Source organism: Ctenopharyngodon idella, chromosome 15 (assembly GCF_019924925.1).
Source record: "Ctenopharyngodon idella isolate HZGC_01 chromosome 15, HZGC01, whole genome shotgun sequence".
In the NCBI taxonomy this organism is placed as follows: domain Eukaryota; kingdom Metazoa; phylum Chordata; class Actinopteri; order Cypriniformes; family Xenocyprididae; genus Ctenopharyngodon; species Ctenopharyngodon idella.
Window position 1 is genome coordinate 18,131,171 of NC_067234.1, and position 26,004 is coordinate 18,157,174.

The 26,004-nt window shown below is 42.6% G+C and overlaps 1 protein-coding gene and 1 long non-coding RNA gene across 7 annotated transcripts in view; one reads left to right on the forward strand and one right to left on the reverse strand.

Moving 5' to 3' along the window:
* LOC127495418 (NACHT, LRR and PYD domains-containing protein 12-like) overlaps positions 1-26,004 on the forward strand; it is a 107,100-nt gene that overhangs the window by 13,456 nt on the left and 67,640 nt on the right. For 2 of the 6 annotated variants that reach the window (XM_051862256.1, XM_051862254.1), the window contains exons 9-11: positions 1,608-1,778; positions 3,585-3,755; positions 9,113-9,283. The exons of 1 other annotated variant lie outside the window; for it this stretch is intronic. In XM_051862256.1, the coding sequence (XP_051718216.1) occupies positions 1,608-1,778; positions 3,585-3,755; positions 9,113-9,283 (513 nt within the window). Of the gene's footprint in view, positions 1-1,607; positions 1,779-3,584; positions 3,756-9,112; positions 9,284-10,077; positions 10,107-26,004 lie in introns of all 6 variants that reach the window. 3 more of the 6 variants (XM_051862260.1, XM_051862257.1, XM_051862255.1) reach the window with 2 other exon arrangements.
* Positions 1-26,004, reverse strand: part of LOC127495432 (uncharacterized) — an 89,386-nt gene that overhangs the window by 2,885 nt on the left and 60,497 nt on the right. The window lies entirely within an intron of this gene.

The following is a 26,004-nucleotide window of genomic DNA, read 5'->3' on the forward strand; positions in this document are numbered from 1 at the left end:
CAAAGGACGCAGCAACTGGCCACTTGGTGGTGCTTCAACAGCAAAAAAAACATGAAAATGGCTATAAGTACTTCACTGTTAGTCCGACTGACTTGAAAATTGGCATGCAGTATCTTTGTCCGAGGTGCCATGACAGTGTATGAGGACACTGACATATCTCAAAAAACATGGCCGCCATCAGCCAATGAAGCAGCTATCAGACAAGGTTAATGGAGGCCAATCGGAACAAAACTCGCTGGGCCTGTTTGGCTCAGGGCCCTAGAGGCCTGTGAGAAATTAGAAAGGAATTGGCCGCCGGAGGGTGCGCCTTTGTGTTTTTCATGTGCTTAAAGGATCATGTATTGCACGTTTTTTTCACGCACGCCCACGACATTTGTACCATGTGGTAGAACTCCTCATTCTGGGGTGCGTTTCCCAAAAGCATATCGTTAGCCAACTAACATTGCAAGTTCCGTTGTTACTAACATAGTTCAATGATTTGGTGTTTCCCGAAACCATAGTTCAAACAAACATTTGCAAACTGCATCGCAAACTTGTGTGGTTGGAACGACAGCTCTCGAGCAGTGGTTAGAAGCACAGTTTCTTGTTTTTATGATGTGGACTTAATAAATCGTTATCTTAAACAAAATAAGCAAGCTGACATTAAGTACAATGTATATCTTTTATTTCGAATATATATACAAATGTCATTTACATATTTTAGTTTGTCAAGAGGTTTTAAGCACCATGTTTGAAGAGTGCACATGTGCATACGTGCTCTAGTACGTAAGAACAAGCCTATGATTGAATCTGGAAATAAAGCAAGATAACTGAGAAAAATGAGAATAAGTCCTCAGATGTCCATATTTTATAGCAAAAAAATCTAGTATTAATTCGATCTCAAACGGATTCATTTAAAGAAGTTATTACTCCATCACCTGCATGACATCATTCACCAACGTGGTTGAACGACGATACAGTTTCGGGAAACAGTTGTGAGTAGCTAGTTGATTTGCTCATTGATGCATCGTACTATTGAAGTGAAGCAGCGAGTTACGTCGTTGTATGGGAAACGCACCCCTGAGCAATTATGCCTCTCAGACCGCCGCTGTCCACTGAATCGTTCGTTAAATATTGGAGGTTTTTTTTGTGTGTGTTTTTTTTTTTTAAAAACCAACTTTGCCAAACTAGTCCTAGGCTGTTAAAAAGCTTAAAAAGATAAAAACTGTTAAAAAGCTTTAAAAAGTATATATTTGCAATGGTAAATTACCTTTGTTGGCTGTAAATGGTCTTTTCCACACCATATTTAAGTACTTTCATGCTTGCTAAATAAAATATAATACCTTTTATGTGCTTAAAAGCCTTAAAGCGCTTGAACCCTGATAATTGCACAGGACAGACATTTAATATAGTGCAAATAAAAGATATTATTTTTCCTGATTGAATGATACTTTAGAGGTTTTATTATCCTGTTTTGTGACATTTTAGATCTGTCTAATGATTCATCAAATTAATTTGTTCATATTAATTTGTACTTAAGTTTGTATTTTCTCTTAAATAATAGATTCACTGCTAAACTGATCTGATTTGAACTGAAAGAGTGAAGAGTGTGTCATTGTTCTCTACAGGTTGATGAATTGTGGAGTCACAGATGAAGGTTGTGCTGCTCTGACTTCAGCTCTGAGATCAAACCCCTCACACCTGAGAGAACTGAGTCTGTCATGGAATAAACTAGGAAAATCAGTGAATCTGCTGTCTGATGTACTACAGGATCCTTACTGTAAACTGGAGAGACTGTGGTAAGATCATATTTGACTCTCACACATGAATCACAATGTAAAGTATATTTGAAGTGTTCAGCCTCTTTCTGCTGCTGTGAGTTCAGCTGATTGAGCTGTAAATGATTGAACACATGAGCTGCTCCTCAGTCACATGATACTGCAGGACTGAGAGTCTCACTGAAATACACACTTTCACACAATCAACATTTCAGTCTCTTGACTTTAAACAGACTCGAGCTCAACAGTCAGAACTGAGAAATGAAGAACATGCTGGATTCATTCTTATTGTCTTATTGTTCGCCATATTCATCTTTCTGCATTGACACTTTTTAAAATGTTTTTTTAAATGTGTGTGTGTGTGTGTGTGTGTGTGTGTGTTTGTGTTTGTGTAAAATCACACACACAGATTAATTGATACTCCATTCATATTAGATAGTACAGATTTAAGTAACATAGTAAAACTAAACCATGTTGTGAATAGCAGGGCAGGACTGAGGGGTCTGTGGGCCCCTGGGCTTGTGTTTATGTTTGGGCCCTACCTACGCTACAAGAAATCAACTAGATCATCATTATGTAGTAGCTCAAAATACACAAAACTTAAAATATGCTTTGAGGTTCCTAGAACAATTGTAAAGTTTAGAAATGGGTTGGTTCAGGAATGTGCTACCAGGATGGTGTGCTCATTAAAACACAGTGGATCCAGTACTCAGTCCATGATCTTTATTTAACAATTAGAAGCATAGGAATCGAGCCATAGCAACATAGGATTCAAATAAAGTTGTATGGTTTAAAGTCAGAAACATCAACTCTACAAGAAGCTCTCTTTGAGGAGAAGGAAAAGGAATGTCAGCTTCAGCTGCATGTTGCACACACCAAACAACAGCAGCTAAATAATGATTCAGTGCACCTGAGGAGACTTAGCTCCACCCATGGCTGACTATGTGACCACCTGGGTATTCTCAACAACAATTAATATGCAATATGCCTCAATGTTTAAAGTTAATATTAAATAGTCATAATAATACAATAAAATACAGCATGTGCTTTCTCAGTTGAGAGAAGATCAAAACCCTGAAATAACACTGAGCAATAAAGCCAGAGATGAACAGTATTTTTAAATTTATTTTTTATTTATCTGTGTCCTCTTATGTCAGATTCTTGAATTTAATCAATAAATTCATTTACAATAAAAAGACACTGTGTGTGGCTATTATTACCAATCAAATGAAGTCAGTATCAATAAAATCCTTTTTGGATTTACACATACAGTTTAATGCAGCTCAGACATTGCATGAATAGATTTGCACAGCAATTATAATTGCATAAATTATGTTAAGAGATTAATGTTTTAAAAATATAATTTTTAATGTAGAAATATTAAATAATTGAAAAAATGAAATAATAGGCTACTTTTTAAATATGATACTAAAACTCGATCAAACTGGCCAGACAGTGGAAATGAGACTAATAATTTCTGACTGGCAAAACTGAACAAATCAAACAAATGTAAACGGGTAAAAGCTCCTCAAGCCCAGTGGAAAGCCCGGCCATGGTGAATAGTGTCATTTATTAAAACAGATTTTGCTTAAGATAGACATTTAATATATTTAATATAGTGCAAATAAAAGATAGTATTTTTCTGATTGAATGATACTTTAGATGTTTTATGATCATGTTTTGTGACATTTTAGATCTCAGTCTAATGATTCATCAAACATATTAATTTGTGCTTTAATTTTGTATTTTCTCTTTAATAATGGATTCACTGCTAAACTGATCTGATCTGAACTGAGAGAGTGAAGAGTGTGTCATTGTTCTCTACAGGTTGGGTGATTGTGGTGTCACAGATGAAGGTTGTGCTGCTCTGGCTTCAGCTCTGAGATCAAACCCCTCACACCTGAGAGAACTGAGTCTGTCATTGAATAAACTAGGAAAATCAGTGAATCTGCTGTCTGATGTACTACAGGATCCTCACTGTAAACTGGAGAGACTGTGGTAAGATCATATTTGAATCTCACACATGAATCACAATGTAAAGTATATTTGAAGTGTTCAGCCTCTTTCTGCTGCTGTGAGTTCAGCTGATTGAGCTGTAAATAATTGAACACATGAGCTGCTCCTCAGTCACATGATACTGCAGGACTGAGAGTCACACTGAAACACACACTTTTTTCACAATAAACATTTCAGTCTCTTGACTTTAAACAGACTCGAGCTCAACAGTCAGAACTGAGAAATGAAGAACATGCTGGAGTCATTCTCACTCTTCATCATGTACATTTTTCTGCATTGACACTTTTTAAAATGTTTTTTTTTTCAAGCGTGTGTCTGTTTGTGTAAAAGCACACACACAGAGATTAACTGATACTTCATTCATATTAAATAGTACAGATTTAAGTAACATAGTAAAACTAACCCATGTAGTGAATAGTGTCATTTATTAAAACAGATTTGGCAAAAGACAGACATTTAAAGTGGCCCTATTATGGATTTTTGAAAATTACCTTTTATGTAGTGTGTAACATAGCTCTAAGTGAATGAAAACATCCTGCAAAGTTTTAAATCTGAAAGTGCACTGTATATAAAGTTATTATCTCTCAAAAGTAAGAGTCGACTCTGAGTCATTTAAACGAGTCGTTTGTAAAACGAATCTCAAGCCGTTTTGTTGTGACATCAAAACGAAACATTAGCATATTGCCTGCCCACTTATTGCGCGCACTGACACCGGGGAAAACTTGAAACCCCAACCTTGTGCAGTGTTCCCTGCTTCTTCAACCTTAATGCTTTTAACGAGGGATTCACAAGCCGGTTGTTACTGAAGGATAGGTCAGTACTCAGTTTATTTGGACCAGCTTCTTTCTTCCTCCGAATCACAACCTGTAATGATTAATAATTGTTGCCATGTTTGACAGTCTGTCAAATGTGGTTTTGTAGGAAAGAATGTAATTATAATTCTCACAGAGAAAATGATTTAAATTTGTTAAAATTAGTCTTTAAGAAGCCAAAAAATATAAAAATGCCCCCAAACAAAAAGACTCACCTGTTCTGATGTGCAATCCAACTGAAACATATACTATATTGCCAAAAGTTTTGGGACGCCTGCCTTTACGTGCACATTAACTTTAATGACATCCCATTCTTAATCCGTAGGGTTTAATATGGAGTTGGGCCACCCTTTGCAGCTTCAACTCTTCTGAGAAGGCTTTCCACAAGGTTTAGGAGTGTGTTTATGGGAATTTTTGACCATTCTTCAAGAAGCGCATTTGTGAGGTCAGGCAGTGATGTTGGCGAGAAGGCCTGGCTCACAGTCTCCGCTCTAATTCATCCCTAAGGTGTTCTCTTGGGTTGAGGTCAGGACTCTGTGCAGGCCAGTCAAGTTCCTCCACACCAAACTCGCTCATCCATGTCTTTATGGACCTTGCTTTGTGCACTGGTGCGCAGTCATGTTGGAACAGGAAGAGGCTATTCCCAACTGTTCCCACAAAGTTGGGAGCATGAAATTGTCCAAAATGTCTTGGTATGCTGAAGCATTAAGAGTTCCTTTCACTGGAACTAAGGGGTCAAGCCTAACCCCTGAAAAACAACCCCACACCATAATCCCCCCTCCACCAAACTTTTCACTTGGCACAATGCAGTCAGGCAAGTACCGTTCTCCTGGCAACCGCCAAACCCAGACTCGTCCATCGGATTGCCAGACAGAGAAGCGTGATTCGTCACTCCAGAGAACACGTCTCCACTGCTCTAGAGTCCAGTGGCGGCATGCTTTACACCACTGCATCCGACACTTTGCATTGCACTTGGTGATGTAAGGTTTGGATGCAGCTGCTCGGCCATGGAAACCCATTACATGAAGCTCTCTACATACTGTTCTTGAGCTAATCTGAAGGCCGCATGAAGTTTGGAGGTCTGTAGCTATTGACTCTGCAGAAAGATGCCGACTTCTGCACACTGTGCGCCTCAGCATGCGCTGACCCCGCTCTGTGATTTTACTTGGCCTACCACGAGTTGCTGTTGTTCCCAATTGCTTCCACTTTGTTATGATACCACTAACAGTTGACCGTCGAATATTTAGTAGTGAGGAAATTTCACAATTGGACTTATTGCACAAGTGGCAACCTATCACGGTACCACGCTTGAATTCACTGAGCTCCTGAGAGCGACCCATTCTTACACAAATGTTTGTAGAAGCAGTCTGCATGCCTAGGTGCTTGATTTTATACACCTGTGGCCATGGAAGTGATTGGAACACCTGTATTCAATGATTTGGAGGGGTGTCCCAATACTTTTGGCAATATATATGTCCTCTAAGTAAAAAAAATAAATAAATAATAATAATCTTCTAGACAAATATGCGATACGCAAGGACTAAAATCCAGTGTCTAACATCCACACGGCTCCGAGTTTCAGTTCAGTGATGACAACATTACGCCACTGGACTGAACCGTATAAAGGGCTTCAGTCCAGTGGCGTATTGTCTGGGTATGCAGGGTATGCACGTGCTTATGGGCTCGGGCGGATTGGGGGCCGCTATTATGGGCTTAACCCCAAAGTAGCCTCATGCACCGTCCGCGTCGCATAATTTTCGTCACCAGAAGGGTTCGAAAAAGGGATTTTTGTGATGGCACGGACATTGTGTGTACTGTACAACAGCCCATGCGAGAGTGAATTGAGTGCTTGAAAACAAAAGTCCACTAGATAGTGCGCAGTGCACACGCCGAACGAGTCTTTCCGCAGCCAGATACTTTCAAAGGCTCGCACGCGTAAGTGATGCAAGCACTGTATACTCTACTCCTGTATACAACTGACTGGGTCATCTGACCAGTCACCACAGATTAGCAACATGCAAAAGAGGGGTTTTGAAAAAAATAAAAATAAATAATGAATCGTTGAGCGAATCGTTTGGGAGTCGTTGAGCAAATAAGATAAAAATAAATGCGTATTATAAGACAATGATGGTGTTTTTTGACCTTGCATGTATGTAAACCTGTTGTTGGGGACTCCCAAAACAAAAATAGGAACCTTTCAAATGCCATAATATGGGCACTTTAATTTAGTGCAAATAAGATATTGTTACAGTAGGACCAGCCAGGAGATAGGTTAACAGGTTGTTTATTTATTGGTGACAACAGGCGAGTATGCAGATGCAAAGTTCGTGACTGATGAATGGTATAGAGAATGATACGGTCCTTTGTGGATGCAGAGTGCCAATGGAGAATGATACTTGCTAACTGAAAACGATGACTGCAGACAACACTTCACACACAGACTTGGAGATGATGGAGGGAACTCAGAGACAAGGGAACAGGTAAGTAGCGAGGAGAGTCCTTGAGGTAAGCATACAGGTAAGTCCTTAGATGCGAACGAGACCGGACAATGTGACTGTGTGTGTGTGAGTGTCTTAAGTAGTGCTGGTGATGAGTGAGCTGATGAGGTGCAGGTGGCGGTGATTAGTACTCCGGGGAAGGTGTGCGCTGTGATTGGTGGATGTCAGAGCCTGGCGTGCCTGAGGGCCGAGGACCCCGACGTCGTGGTGGTCTACCTCTTCCACGAGGGGCAGGTCTGTTGGGATGAGCAGCGTGGAAAGTGTCCAGCAGGTTAGGGTCAAGAATGTCGTTGGAATCCATGAGCGTTCCTCCGGGCCATACCCTTCCCAGTCCACCAGGTATTCCAGCTGACCACCACGGCGCCGGGAGTCCAAGATCTCACGCACCTCATATGAAGCTCCGTCGGAGTGTTGGTGGAGGCATTGGAGGAGGGTAGAGTTTCCGCAGACCAAGTGATGGGGCTGACAACAATCTGCTCTGGGAGAATGGGTTCAGGTTCCTCTGTGTTTTCTTCTGGAGCATGAAGTCTTGATAGAGCGTCCGCTTTGACATTTCTAGAACCAGGTCTATAAGAGATGAAGTCAAAACGTGTGAAAAACAGCGCCCAGCGGGCCTGTCTGGGGTTGAGTCTTTTAGCGGATCTGAGATACTCAAGGTTCTTATGGTCCGTTAGGACCAGGAAGGGATGCTTAGCTCCCTCCAGCCAATGCCTCCACTCCTCGAGGGCCATCTTGACTGCAAGAAGTTCTCGGTTTCCGATGTCATAGTTCCTCTCCGCCGGGTTGAGCTTGCGGGAGAAGGCGGCGCATGGATGGAGGCGGCTCGGGTTCCCCTGCTGCTGAGATAGAACCGCTCCTACTCCGGTTGTGGAGGCGTCCACCTCCACCACGAATGGTCTGTCGGGATCAGGGTGTACCAGGAGAGGAGCGGTGGTGAAGGCTTCCTTGCTTCAAATTATAAAGTTTCTCACCAATAGATGCATCCCATGAGGGTTTCCCGAAAACTTCTCTGAAGTGCTCGATGAAGCTGGAGTATGACTGAAGCACAGGGTTGTTTTGTGACCAAATGGAATCAGCCCATTGCAGCGCTTTGCCGGATAATTGGGAGATCACAAACGCTACCTTAGAGTAATCGTTGGGGAACAAGTTCGGTTGCATCTCCAGGGTCAGGGAACATTGCAGGAGAAATCCGTTGCACTCCTCCGCCGAACCAGAGTAGGGCGCTGTTTTGGCCATGGGACTGACGTACACAGGTGGTGAAGGAGAGGTGGCGGTGTTTGCGGAAGTGAAGGTGGGTGCTGACGGTGGAGGATGAGTGGAGAAAGTGCGACGCAAAGCGTCCACCAAATCCTGGAACTGATCTGGTTGACTTATGCTTGTGTTCCGCTGTATTGGTCCGGTCTTCTGTTACAGTAGGACCAGCCAGGAGACAGGAGATAGGTTAACAGGTTGTTTATTGAACACAAGCAGAGTAAATGGTGACAACAGGTGAGTATGCAGATGCAAAGTTCGTGACTGATGAATGGTATAGAGAATGATACTGTCCTTTGTGGTTGCAGAGTGCCGATGGAGAATGATACTTGCTGACTGGAGACGATGACTGCAGACAACACTTCACACACAGACTTGGAGACGATGGAGGGAACTCGGAGACAAAGGAACAGGTAAGTAGCGAGGAGAGTCCTTCAGGTAAGCATACAGGTAAGTCCTTAGATGCGAACGAGACCGGACAATGTGACTGTGTGTGTGAGTGTCTTAAGTAGTGCTGGTGATGAGTGAGCTGATGAGGTGCAGGTGGCGGTGATTAATACTCCGGGGAAGGTGTGCGCTGTGATTGGTGGATGTTGGAGCCTGGCGTGTCTGTGACAAATATCATATTTTTCCTGATTGAATGATAGTTTAGATGTTTTAGATACATCAAACATTAATTTGTGCTTTAAGTTTGTACTTTCTCTTTAATAATGGATTCACTGCTAAACTGATCTGATCTGAACTGAGAGAGTGAAGAGTGTGTCATTGTTCTCCACAGGTTGGGTGATTGTGGAGTCACAGATGAAGGTTGTGCTGCTCTGGCTTCAGCTCTGAGATCAAACCCCTCACACCTGAGAGAACTGGATCTGTCTAAGAATAAAATAGGAAAATCAGTGAATCTGCTGTCTGATGTACTACAGGATCCTCACTGTAAACTGGAGATACTGCAGTAAGAACATCTCTCTAATATTCACACGTCTTTGTCCTCAGTAAGATGTCTCCTTTAATGTAATTTCTAAAACTAAAATCAACTTGTAAAATAAATGCTCAGTAAAGACACTAAATCTCAGCACAAATGATTATTAAAACTCCTTCACCTGCTCTTCTCTTTTTATTTCCATCTTATTTTCTACTTGTTCTAAAATCATCTGAGCTAATTGTGTTCTCATAGATGTCATAAAGCATGGCATGAATTTAACTGTGAAATACACTGTAGAGCTGTAACCTGTAGGTAAATGGGTGATGATCCGGAGGAACATGATCTCAATGCATGTGTAGGCAATAGTTCTTACTTTGAGTACATTAGGACATTGAATATCTCTATTGAGTTCACCACATTTCTATTAGTTTATAAGCTGCCAGATAAGACCAAACATGACACAATTATGTGTTTGATCATGAGTTAATAAATGATATGTAATGGGAAACCTGTGGGTCATGTGAAGCAAATGTCCTCCTGTAGGAGTGTATTAGAGGTGCAAGAGACTGTTTCTCCAGTCAGAACTGTCCTTATATTACTATGAAACAATATCTCACATTCAGATCTGTGTGTCTGTTCAGTCCTGAAGCACATGACAGTTTCAAACAGCACCACTGAGCATCAACATGCATAAATCTCATTCTGTCAGCAGAAGTATGTGGCAATGCTTGTATTTATATCTCCTCTCCTGATCTGAGACCAGAGTGAATAACAAACTACAGACACTTGAACTACAACTCAAACTGTGTCATTGTTCTCTACAGGTTGAGTGATTGTGGTCTCACAGATGAAGGTTGTGCTGCTCTGGCTTCAGCTCTGAGATCAAACCCCTCACACCTGAGAGAACTGAGTCTGACTGGGAATAATCTAGAACAATATGAAGTGAAGTTGCTCTCTGATCTGAAGGATGATCCACATTATAACCTGAAGGAACTAAAATATTGTGAGTATATTTTTATTTAAAGCTTTTAAATTGTCCCAAGTTCAGTAACAGCCTCATATATGTGTAACTGGAGAATATAAGATAATAATTCAGCTCCACTTTAGTCTCTGTACTTTAAACTGTTTAAAAAGAAGTTTTATTCTGTGATGTGAATATGATCTATGAATATATTAATATTTTCATCTCTTACAGTGTCTCTGTGTGAAAGTGATTAAGAGCGAATTGTTTATTATTTACTGTTATTAATCTATTAGCATTTATTCATTCATATCTCTGGCTGTAATATGAATATACTAATATATCTGGCTGTGATTTTTCTGAAATGATCTCCTGATGTGATGTGACAGCAGTAATGTCTCATACTCATATGTGACTGTCTGTGTGTTTTATTGTAGGACTCTCAGTATTTAGACGTCAGTCCAGTTTCCTCAGGATCAGCTGATGGTGAATAAGGAGCTACAGAGACTGAAGACACAGAGACACACAGAGATCACACTGATGTGTGTGAATTTACATAATTTTCGTGTTTTTGTTTTGGTGGTTCTGTTCTTTTGAACTATGTATGTCAGCAGATTTACACAATTACAATTTAATGCTTGAAAACAAGTGCCTAAAAGCACCGTTGGCACTTTGGAGTTGTTTTGGAATCGCTAGATAATGCACTTCTTGATCACAGTGTAGATGGTGTAAGACTGTATACACTGCAAGAGTGTGACAAAAATGACAAAACTGAGACACTACTATTGTAATTAACAAATCATATACAAAGCGTAAATAAGAGATTTATTAAACAAGTTAGACTGCTTTGTTTGTAATAATGGGAGAATGTGATTCTTTTGGCAATATATATATATATATATATATATATATATATATATATAACCATTTAATATATTTGTAAAACCTTTTTCTAAGTTTAAAAGTTTTCAAGAGCCTCACTACAGAAAAGATGTGTCTACCAGCAGAGGGCAAATGGCGTCATTGAATATTTAATATTGATTTCTGTAAAATGTAATTTTTGTTCTTTCTAAAACTCCTGGATAGCACTTTAATCTGGGGAAATGTGAATTAATGAATTAATGGCTCCCATCTTATGTCCTTTAAATCTACTGTTAAATATCTAGGGATAATTATTTCCAAGGATATGGAGTAATATTTATATTGATGATTATTTTCGAAAGATAGGTGATTGCAGGGACAGACTAGAGAGATGGCTGTAATACATATTTCCATTTTTGGACAAATCCTATTTATTAAAGTGGAGCCTTTGGCATCTGCATGTTCTCTTTTCTTTTCTGAAAAGGTAATAAAGGTTGTAAATGGTGGCAGTTTTTAGTTTTGTGTTTTCAGGTAAATTTTGAAACTTTTTTTTTTTTTTTTGGTTTAAGTAGATTTTCAAAAACACTGTTTGAAAGTTAGTCGGGCCGACAACAACAACAAACGTGTAACCAATCAGCATGAGGGGGCGTATGACAGTCGAGGAGAGAGAATGAGCAAAAAAAAATGCAGAACGAGAGATGGAACACAATACAAAAGAGCTCAAAAGAATATCACTGGAATGAAGGTTTATGACTGGGTAAGCGCTTTAGGACCTGTGTTAATATTAGAAAAGCTTTCCAGCGCTGGAGAGAGCCAGGCAGGAAGGCCTGAAAACAGTCGTGGAGGCTGCTTTGATTCCGCTTCACATGTAATACTGGGTTTGTGTGTCACCGATTGTCTGGAGCTGCTGTGCTGTTGGCGACTAACAACAAACACTTTGTATTTACTCTTGTGTACAGTACATTCATTTTTTGTGCTTCCTTGTCATTCGTTCATTACCTGAACTTTTGTTTTTCGTGGAGCATTTTGTCGTGTGTCAGCTGTGATAAACAGACATCCACTCGCATTGCGTGTGTAACAGTGGCCAGATAGTGAGAGTTGTGCAGGTAAACCACTGCACACTGACGACCACAAAAGAATGCGGTGTTTAGAGTCATTATTAGTGCACTCGCCTTGCCTGCCAGCAGCGATCTGTTCAGAGCAGGGTGGTTAGGACTGGAGTGTGAGTTTTGGAGGAGGAGCAATGCAGAGAGGGGTGGGTTTGTTTGGGTTGATTTCAAACATCAACAATGTCCAATAGCGTGTTTGAAAATCTACTTACCCCACCTTTAAGCCCTGAAGGCATTTTCAGAGTTGTTTTTTCTGAATGTCATACAAAAAAGTAAAGACTCGTAACTCCAAAACTATAGCAAGGAGAGTCAAAAGGTTGTTATCGTTTGAAAGAAAACTTTGGACATTCTCTTGCTGAGAAACTGCTAATAAAAGGTAAAAAAAAAAAAAAGCATACTGCCCTAATGGGCATTTTTAAAATCATTCCTTCACAAGAAATATCTCGTGATTCATGCAAGTGATTGTTGATTTTGGACTCATTTCAATCGGGAGAATCCACTGTAAGTAATGCAGTGCCATTTTCTACAATCTAATCTACAACCTAACCCATCAGCTATTTTCAAACTTGAGATAGCTGTCCTGTAAACCTGCACATTGGGGTTGGATTGCTGGTCAGCTGCTAACTGGATAAAGTCTATACCCAAGTGTACTGCTTGCACAGTGGCCCTGGAAAGGCAATCTGCCATGACGTTGCTTGTACCGTCAATGTGCTTGATATCCGTCGTGAACTCGGATATGAAGGCCAGGTGACGTTGTTGTCGTGATGACCAGGGCTCAGAAACTTTGGACATAGCATAAACCAAGGGTTTATGATCCACAAACACTGTGAAAACACATACCTCCAAAAAGAAATGAAAGTGCCTTACTGCCAGGTAGAGCGCGAGCAACTCTCTGTCAAAACTGCTGTACTTCTGCTCATTTGGGCAGAGCCGCCGACTGAAAAATCCTGAATGTGTGGAACTGGATATCGGTCAGGTGTGGTGATGTCATTGAGTTGACGATAATCTCCACATGGGTGGTAACCGCCATCCGCTTTGGGGACTATGTGGATTGGCATGGCCCAAGGACTGTTAGAGCATCGCACTATACCAAGTTTTTCCATGTTAGCAAACTTGGCCTTGGCAACTGCCAGTTTCACTGGATGAACCGGCAGTCCGGATGTAGAGATATGATGTACGACCACATGGCTGGCCACTGCTGAGGAGAAAGTGGGTTTAGTGAGATTGGGAAATTGACAGAGCAGTCGGGTGAACTTGCAGTCACCGGTCAATGCGCTGGACAGAGTGGTCGTGTGAAAGGTGCTAATTGAGCAAGGTAAAACATTGAAACCTTCCGCAGTAACCAAACAGCAGTTTTGACATCAACCAACAGTCCATTGGTGCACAGGAAATCTGCCCCAGGTGGGGCCTACTCACATCTGCTAACACGAACTCCCATGTAAAACGTTGTCCATTGAAGCACAGTGGTACTAGCCGTTTCCCATAGGTGCGTATTTTGCCTTGATTGGCTACCTCGAGTGGTGAGCCAACCTCGCCAGAGCGTCTATCCACTGTTGACGGGGGCAGGACGCTAACCTGCGCCCCTGTATCACACAGGAAATGTCAGCCAGATAACGAGTCTGTGATGAACAGCAAGCAGTGTCGTTAGCTACTATGCTACTGACAGTCGGCATATTGCGGCTCACATTAAATGTGCATGGAGGACGGTACTTTTTGGCTTTCGCTCCAAAACGGGTGTGAAAGAAACATAGTCCTTGTTCAGCCGACTGACGTGCAGCGGGAGCTGGTCGTTCATCTGAACCCCGTGCTGCACCTCTCAAAACAGGGTACACAGACGTAGTTACTGAGTCAGTTGCTGTACCCTTGTGTGATGCTGCCTGATACACATATGCCAACTGTGCCAGTTCCCTGTACTCAGTCACTGTACTGTTTGCAAGAGGTACGAACGTGCTTTGGTATTTGTTGTAAGAACAAATACCAACCAACTTTCTAACTTTCTACGTCGTAACCACTGTAGCGAATTAACTCAAAGGGGAAATATTAATAATTAATCATAACTCATTATGATTATTAATTATGAATATGTAAATCCATTAATCAGATTAACTGGATGTAGCTACATTAAGATTAATATTACAATCAATTAACCTGTTCGTCCAGTGAACACTCAGTGTTGATTGTTTATTAATTTAGTTTAGAAATGTTCATTTCCAGGTTATGAAAAATAACATTCTTATTGTACCATGCTACTCAGAGCATGTAGTCAGGATCTAAATCACTTAAGAGGCAATTTATTAGCAGACGGAGTCAGACAACGCCAAGGTAGCGTTCATAATTTCACAGTTACAAGGCAAAGCACTTCAATGGGCCAATTCCATTTTGTCCCAGAATAATCCTGTCATTCAGTCTTACTCTGGCTTCGTCGCTCATTTCCGGGAGGTCTTCGGGAGGCCTGCCACTGACTCTTCCATTGGTGAGAAACTGTATAATTTGAAACAGGGCACAATGTCTGTAAATGATTATGCTTTGCAATTCAGAACGCTAGCAGCTTCAAGTGGCTGGAACGAACAGGCTCTGAACATCTACATCTACTCCCGGAGCTTGGCCGAACATCGCCACCACGTTGCGGAGGTCCTGAAATGCCTGAGGGAATTCCATCTCTTCCTAAAAGCTGAAAAGTGCTCCTTCCACCAGCCCTCAGTGCAGTTCCTTGGGTACAACATTGACAGCAGTGGCATCCGGATGGACGAGAGGAAGGTGGATGCCATCAGAAACTGATGCCAAACACCCCTTCCTCGTACTCACCGACCATAAAAACCTTGAGTACCTTCGAGCAGCTAAGAGGCTAAACCCCAGGCAAGCATGCTGGGCGTTGTTCTTCACCCGCTTTAATTTCACAATCTCCTACATCCCGGTGTCAAGAACGTCAAAGCCGATGCCCTGTCTCGTTTGCACGCTCCAGAGGAAAGACCCGAAGAACCAGAATCCATCCTTCCTGAAACCCTCATCGTCAACCCTATTTCCTGGTCTGAGGAAACCATGCCCTCCTCCAATGGCCTCCGCCAACACTCCGTCGGGTTGTCCACCAGGCTTGCAATACACCACCAGAGCGCGGCGCACTCCACTCATCCACACTGCCCACACGTCACTGGCCACCCGGGGGTCAATGAAACCCTCTCGTTGCTGAAGGAACGCTTCTGGTGGCCGAACATGGCATCCGACGTCAGAAGGTATGTGTATTATTGCTATTACTATTATCTTTATTTTTCCCCTTCCTGATCCTTTAACCTCCCCCTCATTCCGGATGAAATGAGTATATTTGTTAATGTTTATCATTACTACTACTGCTAATACTATTATTACTATTTGTCATTTCTTATTAATTGGATTTATCATTATTATTATTATTATTATTATTATTTTTGTTATTATTATTATTATTATTATTATTATTAATAATACTGCTATTACTGTTGCTATTGTCACCTTCCTCATTTTTTTGCGTGTGATACTATCATCTTCATCATTATATATATATATATATATATATATATATATATATATATATTTTTTTTTACTCTGGTTATGTCTGTTGTACTTTCCTACATGCTCCTTTATTCATATATTTCCACTCCCACACCCAGTTACACTTAGTTATATACACACACACACACACACACACACACACATACCCAAATCATACTGGCTGTTATGTATGTTTTGTTGGTCTTTGTATTTGTATTTTGCATTTAATTTCTTTTCTGTAAATATTGTAATTGTCTGTTTGCATAATAAAAAATAAAAAAAATAAAAAAAAGCATGTTCAGACGCTTTGCATCACGGAAATACATTATATTTTAAAGTATATAATAGAATACCATTATATTAAATTGTAATAATATTTTTAAAAAAAAAGGTATGTGCAAGGAATGCGCCATCTCGAAGAGCCCTCGCCACCTTCCAGCCGGCATCGTCTCAGATAGAGGACCTCAATTCATTTCCCGAGTATGGAGAGCATTCTTCTCGCTCCTAGGTGTGACCGTCAGTCTGACATCCGGCTACCATCCACAGTCGAACGGGCAGACGGAAAGGAAGATCCAGGAGATCGGTCGCTTCCTCCGTACCTTCTGTCACGGCCACCAGGACTATTGGAGCCAGTACCTGGGTTGGGCCGAGTACGCACAAAACTCCCTGCGCCAACCATCTACTGGACTCACCCCGTTCCAGTGCGTGCTCGGCTACCAACCCCCACTGTTCCCCTGGTCAGGGGAACCATCGGACGTTCCATCTGTCGACTACTGGTTCCGAGAGCGAGAGGGTCTGGGACTCAGCACACCATCAGCTTTAACGGGCCCTGTGCAGACGCAGGATGGCAGCCGACCTTCACCGTTCCAACGCCCCTGCCTACCAACCTGGACAGAAGGTCTGGCTGTTCATTGGCCTCTACCAGCTCCAGCTTCCACCTCAATACCGCATTCACCCCACATTCCACGTGTCTCTCCTGAAACCTCACCACCCTTCTGCTCCTCTCTCCACAGAGCCTGGCGTAGCAGCAGCCGAACCCCCCCCTTCCACTCATCCTGGACGACGGTGCAGCCTACGAGGTGCGTGAGATCTTGGACTCCCGGCGCCGTGGTGGTCAGCTAGAATACCTAGTGGACTGGGAAGGCTACGGCCCTGAGGAGCGCTCTTGGGTCCCCAGAAACGACATACTCAATCCCAACCTGCTTCACACCTTCCACGCAGCCCATCCCGACAGACCTGCCCCACATGGAAGAGGGCGGCCACCACGACGCCGGGGTCCTCGGCCCCACAGGAGCGGGCCGTGGAGGGGGGGGTACTGTCACAGACACGCCAGGCTCCAACACCCACCAATCACAGCGCACCCCATCTCCCGAGTACTGATCACACGCACCTGCACCTCATCAGCACACTCATCACCACCAGTACTTAAGACACTCACACACACTCAGTCACTGTCCGATCTCGTTCGCATCTAGACATACCTACATGCTTACCTCAAGGACTCCCAGCGATCTACTTACCTGTCTCCAGCGTCTTCAAATCTCTCCTCGTGTTCCCAGTCTGTGTGTGAGTGTCTCCAGTCTCCAGCGTTGTTCATCCTCCATCGTCTCCCAGGATCGTCACCTATTCAACACAAAAGGACAGTATCATTCATCCTCATCTCACCATTCACCTGCAAAGTCATGTTATACTCACCTGCACGTCTGTTTACTCTGCTGTGTGTCAAATAAACTACCATCTCTGCCATCTTCAGTCTCCGTCCCTTCTGTACTGTAACAGTTGTCATTGCAGGCTGGTTTAGCCTACATTCACCAAAAAGTGATTAGTGTAGCCTGCTTAAAATAGCATAAAACAACAGGAAAAAAAACATAGTTGATGACTAAAAATAATCATTTCATGACTCTAGAATTTCTTTGTGAAGACAGTGGCATAATACAGAGACATGATACGATTTTTAGCCATATCAAAACAGTAATCATGTGCATGAGTAAATTTTACCCGCTGGCGGTTTTAGATATACAACGACTCCTGGCGGTTCTAGTGTTAATGTGGAGTCTGTATGTCTGCATGTTCTCTTTTCTGAAAAGGCAATAAAGGAAGTAAATGGTGGCAGTTTTTATTTTTTTGTTTTTTTAGGTCAATTTTGAAAAATGTGCTATTGATTTTGTTTCTTGTCACAAAAATACCCACTAGGTCTATCTGTTTTTCATTAAGGTATTAAATACAGGAAGTTGCTGTATAACTTCACTCCACATGATACACCTGTTTGGAATAAATAACTCTATTAATTAGAATTAAATCACTTTTTTTTTTAGTTTTTTGGAGAAAGGAACATTTTCCATTGTTCATTTAATGATGATATAATATTTTTGCAATAGGAGTTGTACTGCAGATTCGCGCAGAAGGTAACTTTCATTGTGATTACAAACTATTTTTAATTTTCTTCTATGTATTCTAAAGTCTGTTGTTCTAATGCTCAAAGTCAGTGCCTCATATGACTGATGTTCCTCATTTACCATCACTAACAATTATTTGGTGTAATTTTGCTGTTGATACATTTTCTAACAAATATGCAATTTACTAACAAATGATACAATGAGACAATGTGGAGTGGGATGTCAAAGTTTTCTCAAAGGACATAAGGAAATTGAGAACAAGCTTCTCAGGCATTGATTTCATACTCTGCGTTTTTCAATATTGCGGATGTAAACATGGAAGCTCTGAACTGCGTTTACTGCACCAACTGCGTAGAAGAATGAAAGGGAAGAGGAAAAATTGTTGAATGAAGTTGTTATTTTTGTTCTGTTTTTGCGCACAAAAAGTATTCTCGTCGCTTCAAAACATTAAGGTTGAACCACTGTAGTCACATTGACTATTTTAACCATCTCTTTACTACTTCTCTGGACCTTGAATGTGGTAATTTTGTTATGTGTGGTAACACATTTGAGCAAAAGCACCTTTTATAATGGTCACATGACCTCACACAGTCCCCCTCCAGGTGAAAAAAATACTATAGTAAATACTATAGTTGTTACGGTAGCTGGTGTATAAAGCACACGAACGAGGAGATAAGGATAAAGTGAGTCTTTACTTGAAAATCCAATGGGAGAATACAGGAACGGACAGGAATACACACCATGTTGACACTAATGACACCCGACCACACACTGAACAGAAACAGGAACTTAAATACACTGATTGATGAACTCAAATGACGAACAGCTGTGATGAAAGTGATTAGTGTCCAAGGTTACAGATAGTGGCGGGAAACTAGAACAAAGGAACACGTGACCGATGAAAAACAAACAAACTGAAAGTCCATGTGACTGTGACATTACGCCCCCTCCCGGAAAGGCGCGTCCTCGCGCCGTAGAGAGAGGGGAAGATGAAGATAGGATGCTGAAGACGATGTAGGAGGTGGCTAAGGAGGCGGACGGCTAACTGGGAGGAGGCGGAATACAGGAGTCCAGGGTGGTGCAGGTGGAGGTGAAGTCCAGGGGATGGCCTTGAACAGGGGCTGCAGGATGTTGTGCCAGGCACCAGCCAGGGTAGTGCCCCACGGCGGCGTTGATGGAGGGAGGAGCCATGGAAGGTTGTTGATGACCGCCATGGGCAGGACCGCAGTCAATGACGGAGAGGATGGAGCCCACCGCGTAGCCGACGAGCTGAGGTGGTGAAGAGATGGTGACGATCCAAGCGGCCGCGACGGAGCCGCAGTGACGACCTCCTGAGATCGAGGAGTGGATCCGGAGGTCTGAGGACGCGTTGGTGCGACCGAGGGCGGAGACGGAGCCTGAGGTAGGGCGGAGCAAGCCGTAGTGGAAGGGGTGGAGGACCAGAGAGCAGCGGACGGTCCGTAAGTCCGCAGCGGAGGTGAAGCGATGTCTGACCCAGGTGGAGCCGACGTGCCGAGGGAGTCCGGCGTGGCCGAAAGGCCGATGGTCCACTCCGAGGTCGAGGGCGGAAGGAGCGCAGGTGCAGGAGTAAGGGCGATAGATGGAGGCAGCTCGAGACCATCCGAAGCTGGAGGCGGAGCTTCGGGCTCCTCGTGCCCAGGAGGAGACGGATCCCGGCAGGCCCGAGATGGTACCACGCTACTGAGAGGAGGTGGTATCGAGGGACTGAAGGGAGACGGAGATGACTGGATGGCACTGATGGCTGTGAACTGGGAAACAGGCTGGAGTTCCATGCAAAAATCCAAGAGTAGTGGAGAGTCACAGGAAGGTTGGTGATAAGGTGGGAGAGGCACGCTGGACGGGACCAGCTGGACAGGAGACAGTACAGGGGCAAGAAAAATGTCCTCTCCACACCTTAAGTCCAGCAGTGTTTCAGCACAAAACTCACTCTCAGTAGCGGGGGGGTGGGCGGGGTTCACTTCCGGACCCTCGAGGTCCACCAACACTCCCTTGGCGATGGATGGTTCGGCCGGCTCACACACCTGGTCAGGTACACGCTGCTCGGGCTCCGTGGCGATGTGACCCCCGATCGCTCTTGTGTGCGTGGGTGGCTCAATCGTGGCGGTCTCTGTCGTTCTACCTGCGGTGGGCTCAGGACGTAAATCCTCGCCGTCTGGGTGGTTCTGGCTGGGCACTGGCTGGGGAGTGGGGCTGGCCGCAACTTCAACGGTGAATGGTGATCCGCAGGATGCCAGCACCCACTCCACATAGGACGCGAAGCTCCCTCGAGGACCCTCCCCGGACAGCTGTGCACGTGTGGTGTTGTTTAGTCCGACGTACAGGAACGTGCACAGGCAGTAGTCCGGGAAGGTGGTCTGATGGGCGAGATCCAAAAACAGTTGTAAATGTCTCCCGAGGGAGCTTTCTCCCTGCTCAAGGCATATAAGTCTCACAGGTGGGTCCATGGTGCAAGCAGGGGTGAGAAACAGAAACAAAACACTGAACACGAAAACAAAAAAAAGAAAATCCTACAGTCAAACACGTCACTTACTGTTTAGGTCGGGTGTTCTGTTATGGTAGCTGGTGTATAAAGCACACGAACGAGGAGATAAGGATAAAGTGAGTCTTTACTTGAAAATCCAATGGGAGAATACAGGAACAGACAGGAATACACACCATGTAGACACTAACAACACCCGACCACACACTGAACAGAAACAGGAACTTAAATACACTGATTGATGAACTCAAATGACGAACAGCTGTGATGAAAGTGATTAGTGTCCAAGGTTACAGATAGTGGCGGGAAACTAGAACAAAGGAACACGTGACCGATGAAAACAAACAAACTGAAAGTCCATGTGACTGTGACAATAGTGTTTTTGAACCATACTATAATAAAGTCTTGAATTAATTTGTTGTGGTAATTCTATAGTTGCTGTGATAATATAACAACTATTGTAATATAAACAAATTACTTTACCCAATACTGTACTAAGTTTTCTACAACTATAGGGTATATTATACTACAATATACACTACAGTTTACTGTAGTAAAAACTAAAGTATACTACATTATTTATTACAGTTTATCAGTTCACTATAGTTAATACTACAGTATGCTGTAGCATTCATTAACAAAGCGTTGTAAATACTATAATATATATAGTATACTACAATTTACTATAGTATGGTTCAAAAACACTATAGTATTTACTATATTATTTTTTCACCTGGGCCATCCCCCTGACTTGCGAAACCAGAATGTCCTCCGACCCAGGACATCACACATAACACATGTAAAACATATATTTAAAACCTAAATCAGGTATAATGTAGGAGCAAGGTATGTATGCAAGTAGGGTAAAATAAGTGCAAAAAATTTGTTATATATACAGGAGGGGAAGGAGTTGCGATGCCGTCATAATGTCTATCAACGGAGGGGGAAAAGGGAATGAGCAGCGTGTATGTATGTGTTAACCAGTGCCGTTCAACCATGGCTAGATCTGCTCCTCCACACCAACCAGTATCAGACAGTGTCTTACTTTTGCACAATTTAACTTACATTTGAAATATGTTTAAAGATGAGTCAAACGTGATTATTGAAATTCTTGTTTTAGTAACTATATAATTTTTTATTTTTAGTTACAAACATATGGACACTCAGTCCTGTTACCCAGTGTTCATTCCTGTTACAAAGTGCTCAGTCCTGTTACTAAATTTATTTATTTTTCTAGAAAAATAAAGTTAAACCACTGTTTTTATCAGTTTTGTATGATCCATCATTTACACAATTGTTAAATAAATTAAATTATTTAAAAATATATAAACTTGAGGCTTTTGTCTTCTTTTAAATGAGAAAATTGTTTTGCGTTTTTTATTAAAATACACCTTGCTTTAATATAAAGTGATTTTTTTGTCACAAATATCAGTTATTTGAACACATAACCAACCATTTCTTCAAAATAAACACTTTCTTGAGGTGAATACAAAGGAATTAACTGACATGCTTTTAAACATGCTTTTTAAATGGCACCTGAGTTTTGGTAACAGGACTGAGAAAACATGCATCCATCTTCTGCGTTGAAACCTTGTAAAAAATGAAATAAAGTTGCCTGAGATTGACAAATACACATTTTGAATAGTTAAATGTGTGTAGTATTAGATTCAGTGTTGAACAAAGATAAAAAACAAAGTTTTGTGACAAATTAAGGCATAAATAGTAAATATTTATGAACTATTATAATTATTATATGACTGTATAAGCTATGCAGAAGAAACATTAGGCCGATTAAAACAGAAAGACCACATAGGCCATGTTACATGAAAGGCCGCAATAGGCCGTGCTATGTGAAGGGCCGCAATATGCCAATTATGTGAATAGCAGGAAGTGTAAAAAATAAAACGCGTGACACTCGCGCTGCCGGACTCGGACCTGAAGTGCATGCAGCCAAAGCCACTAGATGACAGGCCTGCAACAATTAGCCAAAAAAGCATAACGGCTAATGCTAACGCTGCGGCTGCCAGTACGCAGAAAAGGAGGGTTCACTTTCGATACTTCACTCGTACTGCATCTTACTAGACACTACGGGGAAACTTCTTTTCTCCGATAACTGAAGCCTTATTCAATCACAGCAGTGAAACTGCACAGCCATTGGTTCGTGCAGTTTGAATAAAACAAACCAATGACAGCACGGCGGAGCAGCGCGAGCCTATGACGAAGAAGCCCACCAGAGCCCGCCAGAATGGGCGGGGCATCTGGCTATATAAGCAAGCACTTCACATAGGATCTCTGATTCATTCTCCTTCAGCGACGACGATCACTTCTCATCACTGAATCTACGAAACTTGAAGCTGCCTCGCTGACTATGAGCAGTAGGATCAAGCTGACGCAGCGACCTCTCTCTCTCGCCGCTTCCAGCAAGCTGATCAGCACGGTGCTTCACAGCAGCCAGATCAGCTCGCCGCTCTTAAGCAGCCCGATCAGTGCTTCGCTCACGAGCCACATGCAGCGCTGAGAGCACTTGTGTCAGCACTTCCCCTGCCACTGTCTGGTGAATATAACAGCGCCTGCTCTGCTTCAGTTGATCGCCGCATGAGCATCCTTTAGCGTCTGAGAGCGCCTTCTGTCAGGTGAGCATACAGAGCTTATTTTTTTAAAAGAGCATATTCTCACTGGCATTTGTTTCAAAATGCTGAGCTGCATTCATTGAGGACGAGCGCTCTCACTACGAGAGCGCAAGAGCGAGTTCAATGCTGACAGTGCTCAGCTGAATATGACATGACACTGACAGCGCTCAGCTGAATGCAGTGCTAACAGCTCGTTAATGTATGATGTTCTCCCTCATGACTATCAATGGAGACTCATATAACTATTCTCTCTAAAAGAGCATTCTTCATGAATATTTATGCCACCTGACACCCCGTTCAATTCCGGGTGCTGGAGACAATGTGTTTCTAAGCACTGGGATCCGCTCAAGTTCCCGTGCCCATGCAACTAATCGCTGTTATAGCAAACAAGGTAAAACAAACATATCATGAGCGTCGGGTCCCCAAGCCATCCCCAGAGTGTCAAAATGGGTTTTGGGGACAATAAAGCGAGGCTATGTACTTAAATTCGGCTCAAAAACCCCCGCGCTTTAGCGGCGTGGTTCCCACCTCAGTGGGAGCGAGGACGCTCGCATCCTGTGCTCTGAGGTGAATAATTTGCTGGCTAAAGGAGCCATAGAGAAAGTTCCGCCAGCTCAGAGCGAGTCAGGCTTCTACAGCCATTACTTCCTTGTCCCCAAGAAACGAAGTGCCCGCTTATATAGCCAGATGTCCCGCCCATTCTGGCGGGCTCTGACGGGCTTGGACAAACTAATGGCCATGCAGTTTCACTGCTGTGATTGAATAAGGCTTCAGTTATCGGAGAAAAGAAGTTTCCCCGTAGCGTCTAGCAAGACGCAGTACAGTGTATTGGGTCTGTGCAGGTCTTAAAGTGACAGCAGCCTAATAAACCAGCTGCTGTCTTTGTGATTAAAGGGTTAGTTCACCCAAAAATTTCTGTCATTAAGTACTCACCCTCATGTCATGTCATCTTCAGAACACAAATTAAGATATTTTTGATGAAATCCGAGGGTATCTGATCCACTCATAGGCAGCAACGTCATTGCACCTTTAGAAAGGTAGTTCTCGTCAGAGCTCATTTCCCAGTACATTCAGCAAATGATAGTTTTGAGAATATGTTTGAGATCGCGAATATGAGCCCATTCGCAATATCAAAAAACAATATAATTTTCAACATCTTCAAAATCAATATTTTGATCACTGACAGCTTCACCAGATCCATCAAGTGACAATGACAGTCATATTTGATTGCGTTCAGTACTTGCTCTGCAGTCATTCGCTAATGGCAAGTTTACAATACAGGATTTTAAGCCTGACTTAAACCCGATTTGCAAGTTAATGAGCTCGCTGACAGGTCGGGCTGTGATCGGGGGAAAATCAGCCAGTGATCGGTGCTTGCCAATCTTTATGTGTGAACTACTCAACAATGCATCAAAGAGGCTTGCTGACGCGTCGCCGACACCTTGCAGATGCCATACAAATATCTAGCATGCTAAATATCCGAAGCTGTCGGCTGACTCTATATCCTGTGGTGTCACGTGTCGCGACGCAACAGCCAATGAAATATACACTGATGTCTATGGAAGCAGCAATAACAATCCATTCAAATATAATTTGCCGACGTTTATTCGTATCAGATACACATTGTGTAAGTACCTATAAAGCTCACTCTATTGTTCTCCCAGTTCATCAGCCACATGTATTTCGGGACAAATGGATGAATTCACGTTATATATTAAGATCAAGGTCATTACATCGTTTTTTAAATGACAAATACTCACTTGCACATATTTGAGAATCGGAATATCAGATAGTTGATGACGGTGAGAAAAGCAATACATCTGTCATGCAGTGTGGCCGACTGGCCGCGGTGTGTCACGTGACAAGCATGACGCGTCCTCATGAAAACAATAAAGGGAAATATTCTAAAATAGACCTTAGCTCTGGGATGTGGGGTTCTGGCAAGATGGTGAACTGAGCACACATACTTTGCTGTGTCTCTGATCTTTAGTCCCAAATTTTCACATTGCTTCCCCTTCTTGTTTATTTTATTTAGTTATTTGACCACTGAAGGTGTAAGAAAGAGGAAGAACTTGTTTTTGTTAGATATTTTTATGTGACACTTAAAAAATGGCGAAACCAAAAACGCAGGTGATGTTTCTCTGGGTGTATAACCGTTGTCTCATGACTATGCTGCTCCTGCCAATGAAGAGATGATGGAAACTCAAAAAGTGAGTGTAAGGAGACCGATGGAATCTACACCTACTAAAATCCCTGTACCTCAAAAAAGACTAAAAGGGGATGCCCAACCTGAGGTTTCCAACGTCGCTATTCTCGACGCGATAAACAACCTGACCGCCATTAGGAGTGTTTTGGGATGCAGCTTAAGCAGAACACGGTTATGATCGCAGAACTGACAAAGGGCATGGAATTTAACGCAAAAGAGATCAAGGACTGTAAATCTGCATCCAGTAACCTTGGAAAAGAAATGTCTAAGATGACGAAGGAAAATGCGGAGCTGAAGGAGTGTGTTCAGGAGCTGGAGCGATATAAACGATGCTGGAATCTCAAGCTCCGTGGCCTAAAAGAGAAAGCTGAAGAAAGAACAAGGGACGAGGTACTTGGGATCATGGCGCAGATCAATCCACAATGGTCCACAAAATTGGTGAGTATGGTGGATTCGGTACATCGCGTGGGAAAGAAGGAGGCAGGGTACAACCGACAGGTGGTCATCCAGTTCACCATGAGACATTACAGAGATGAATTCTGGCGCCTTACGAAGAATTCTTC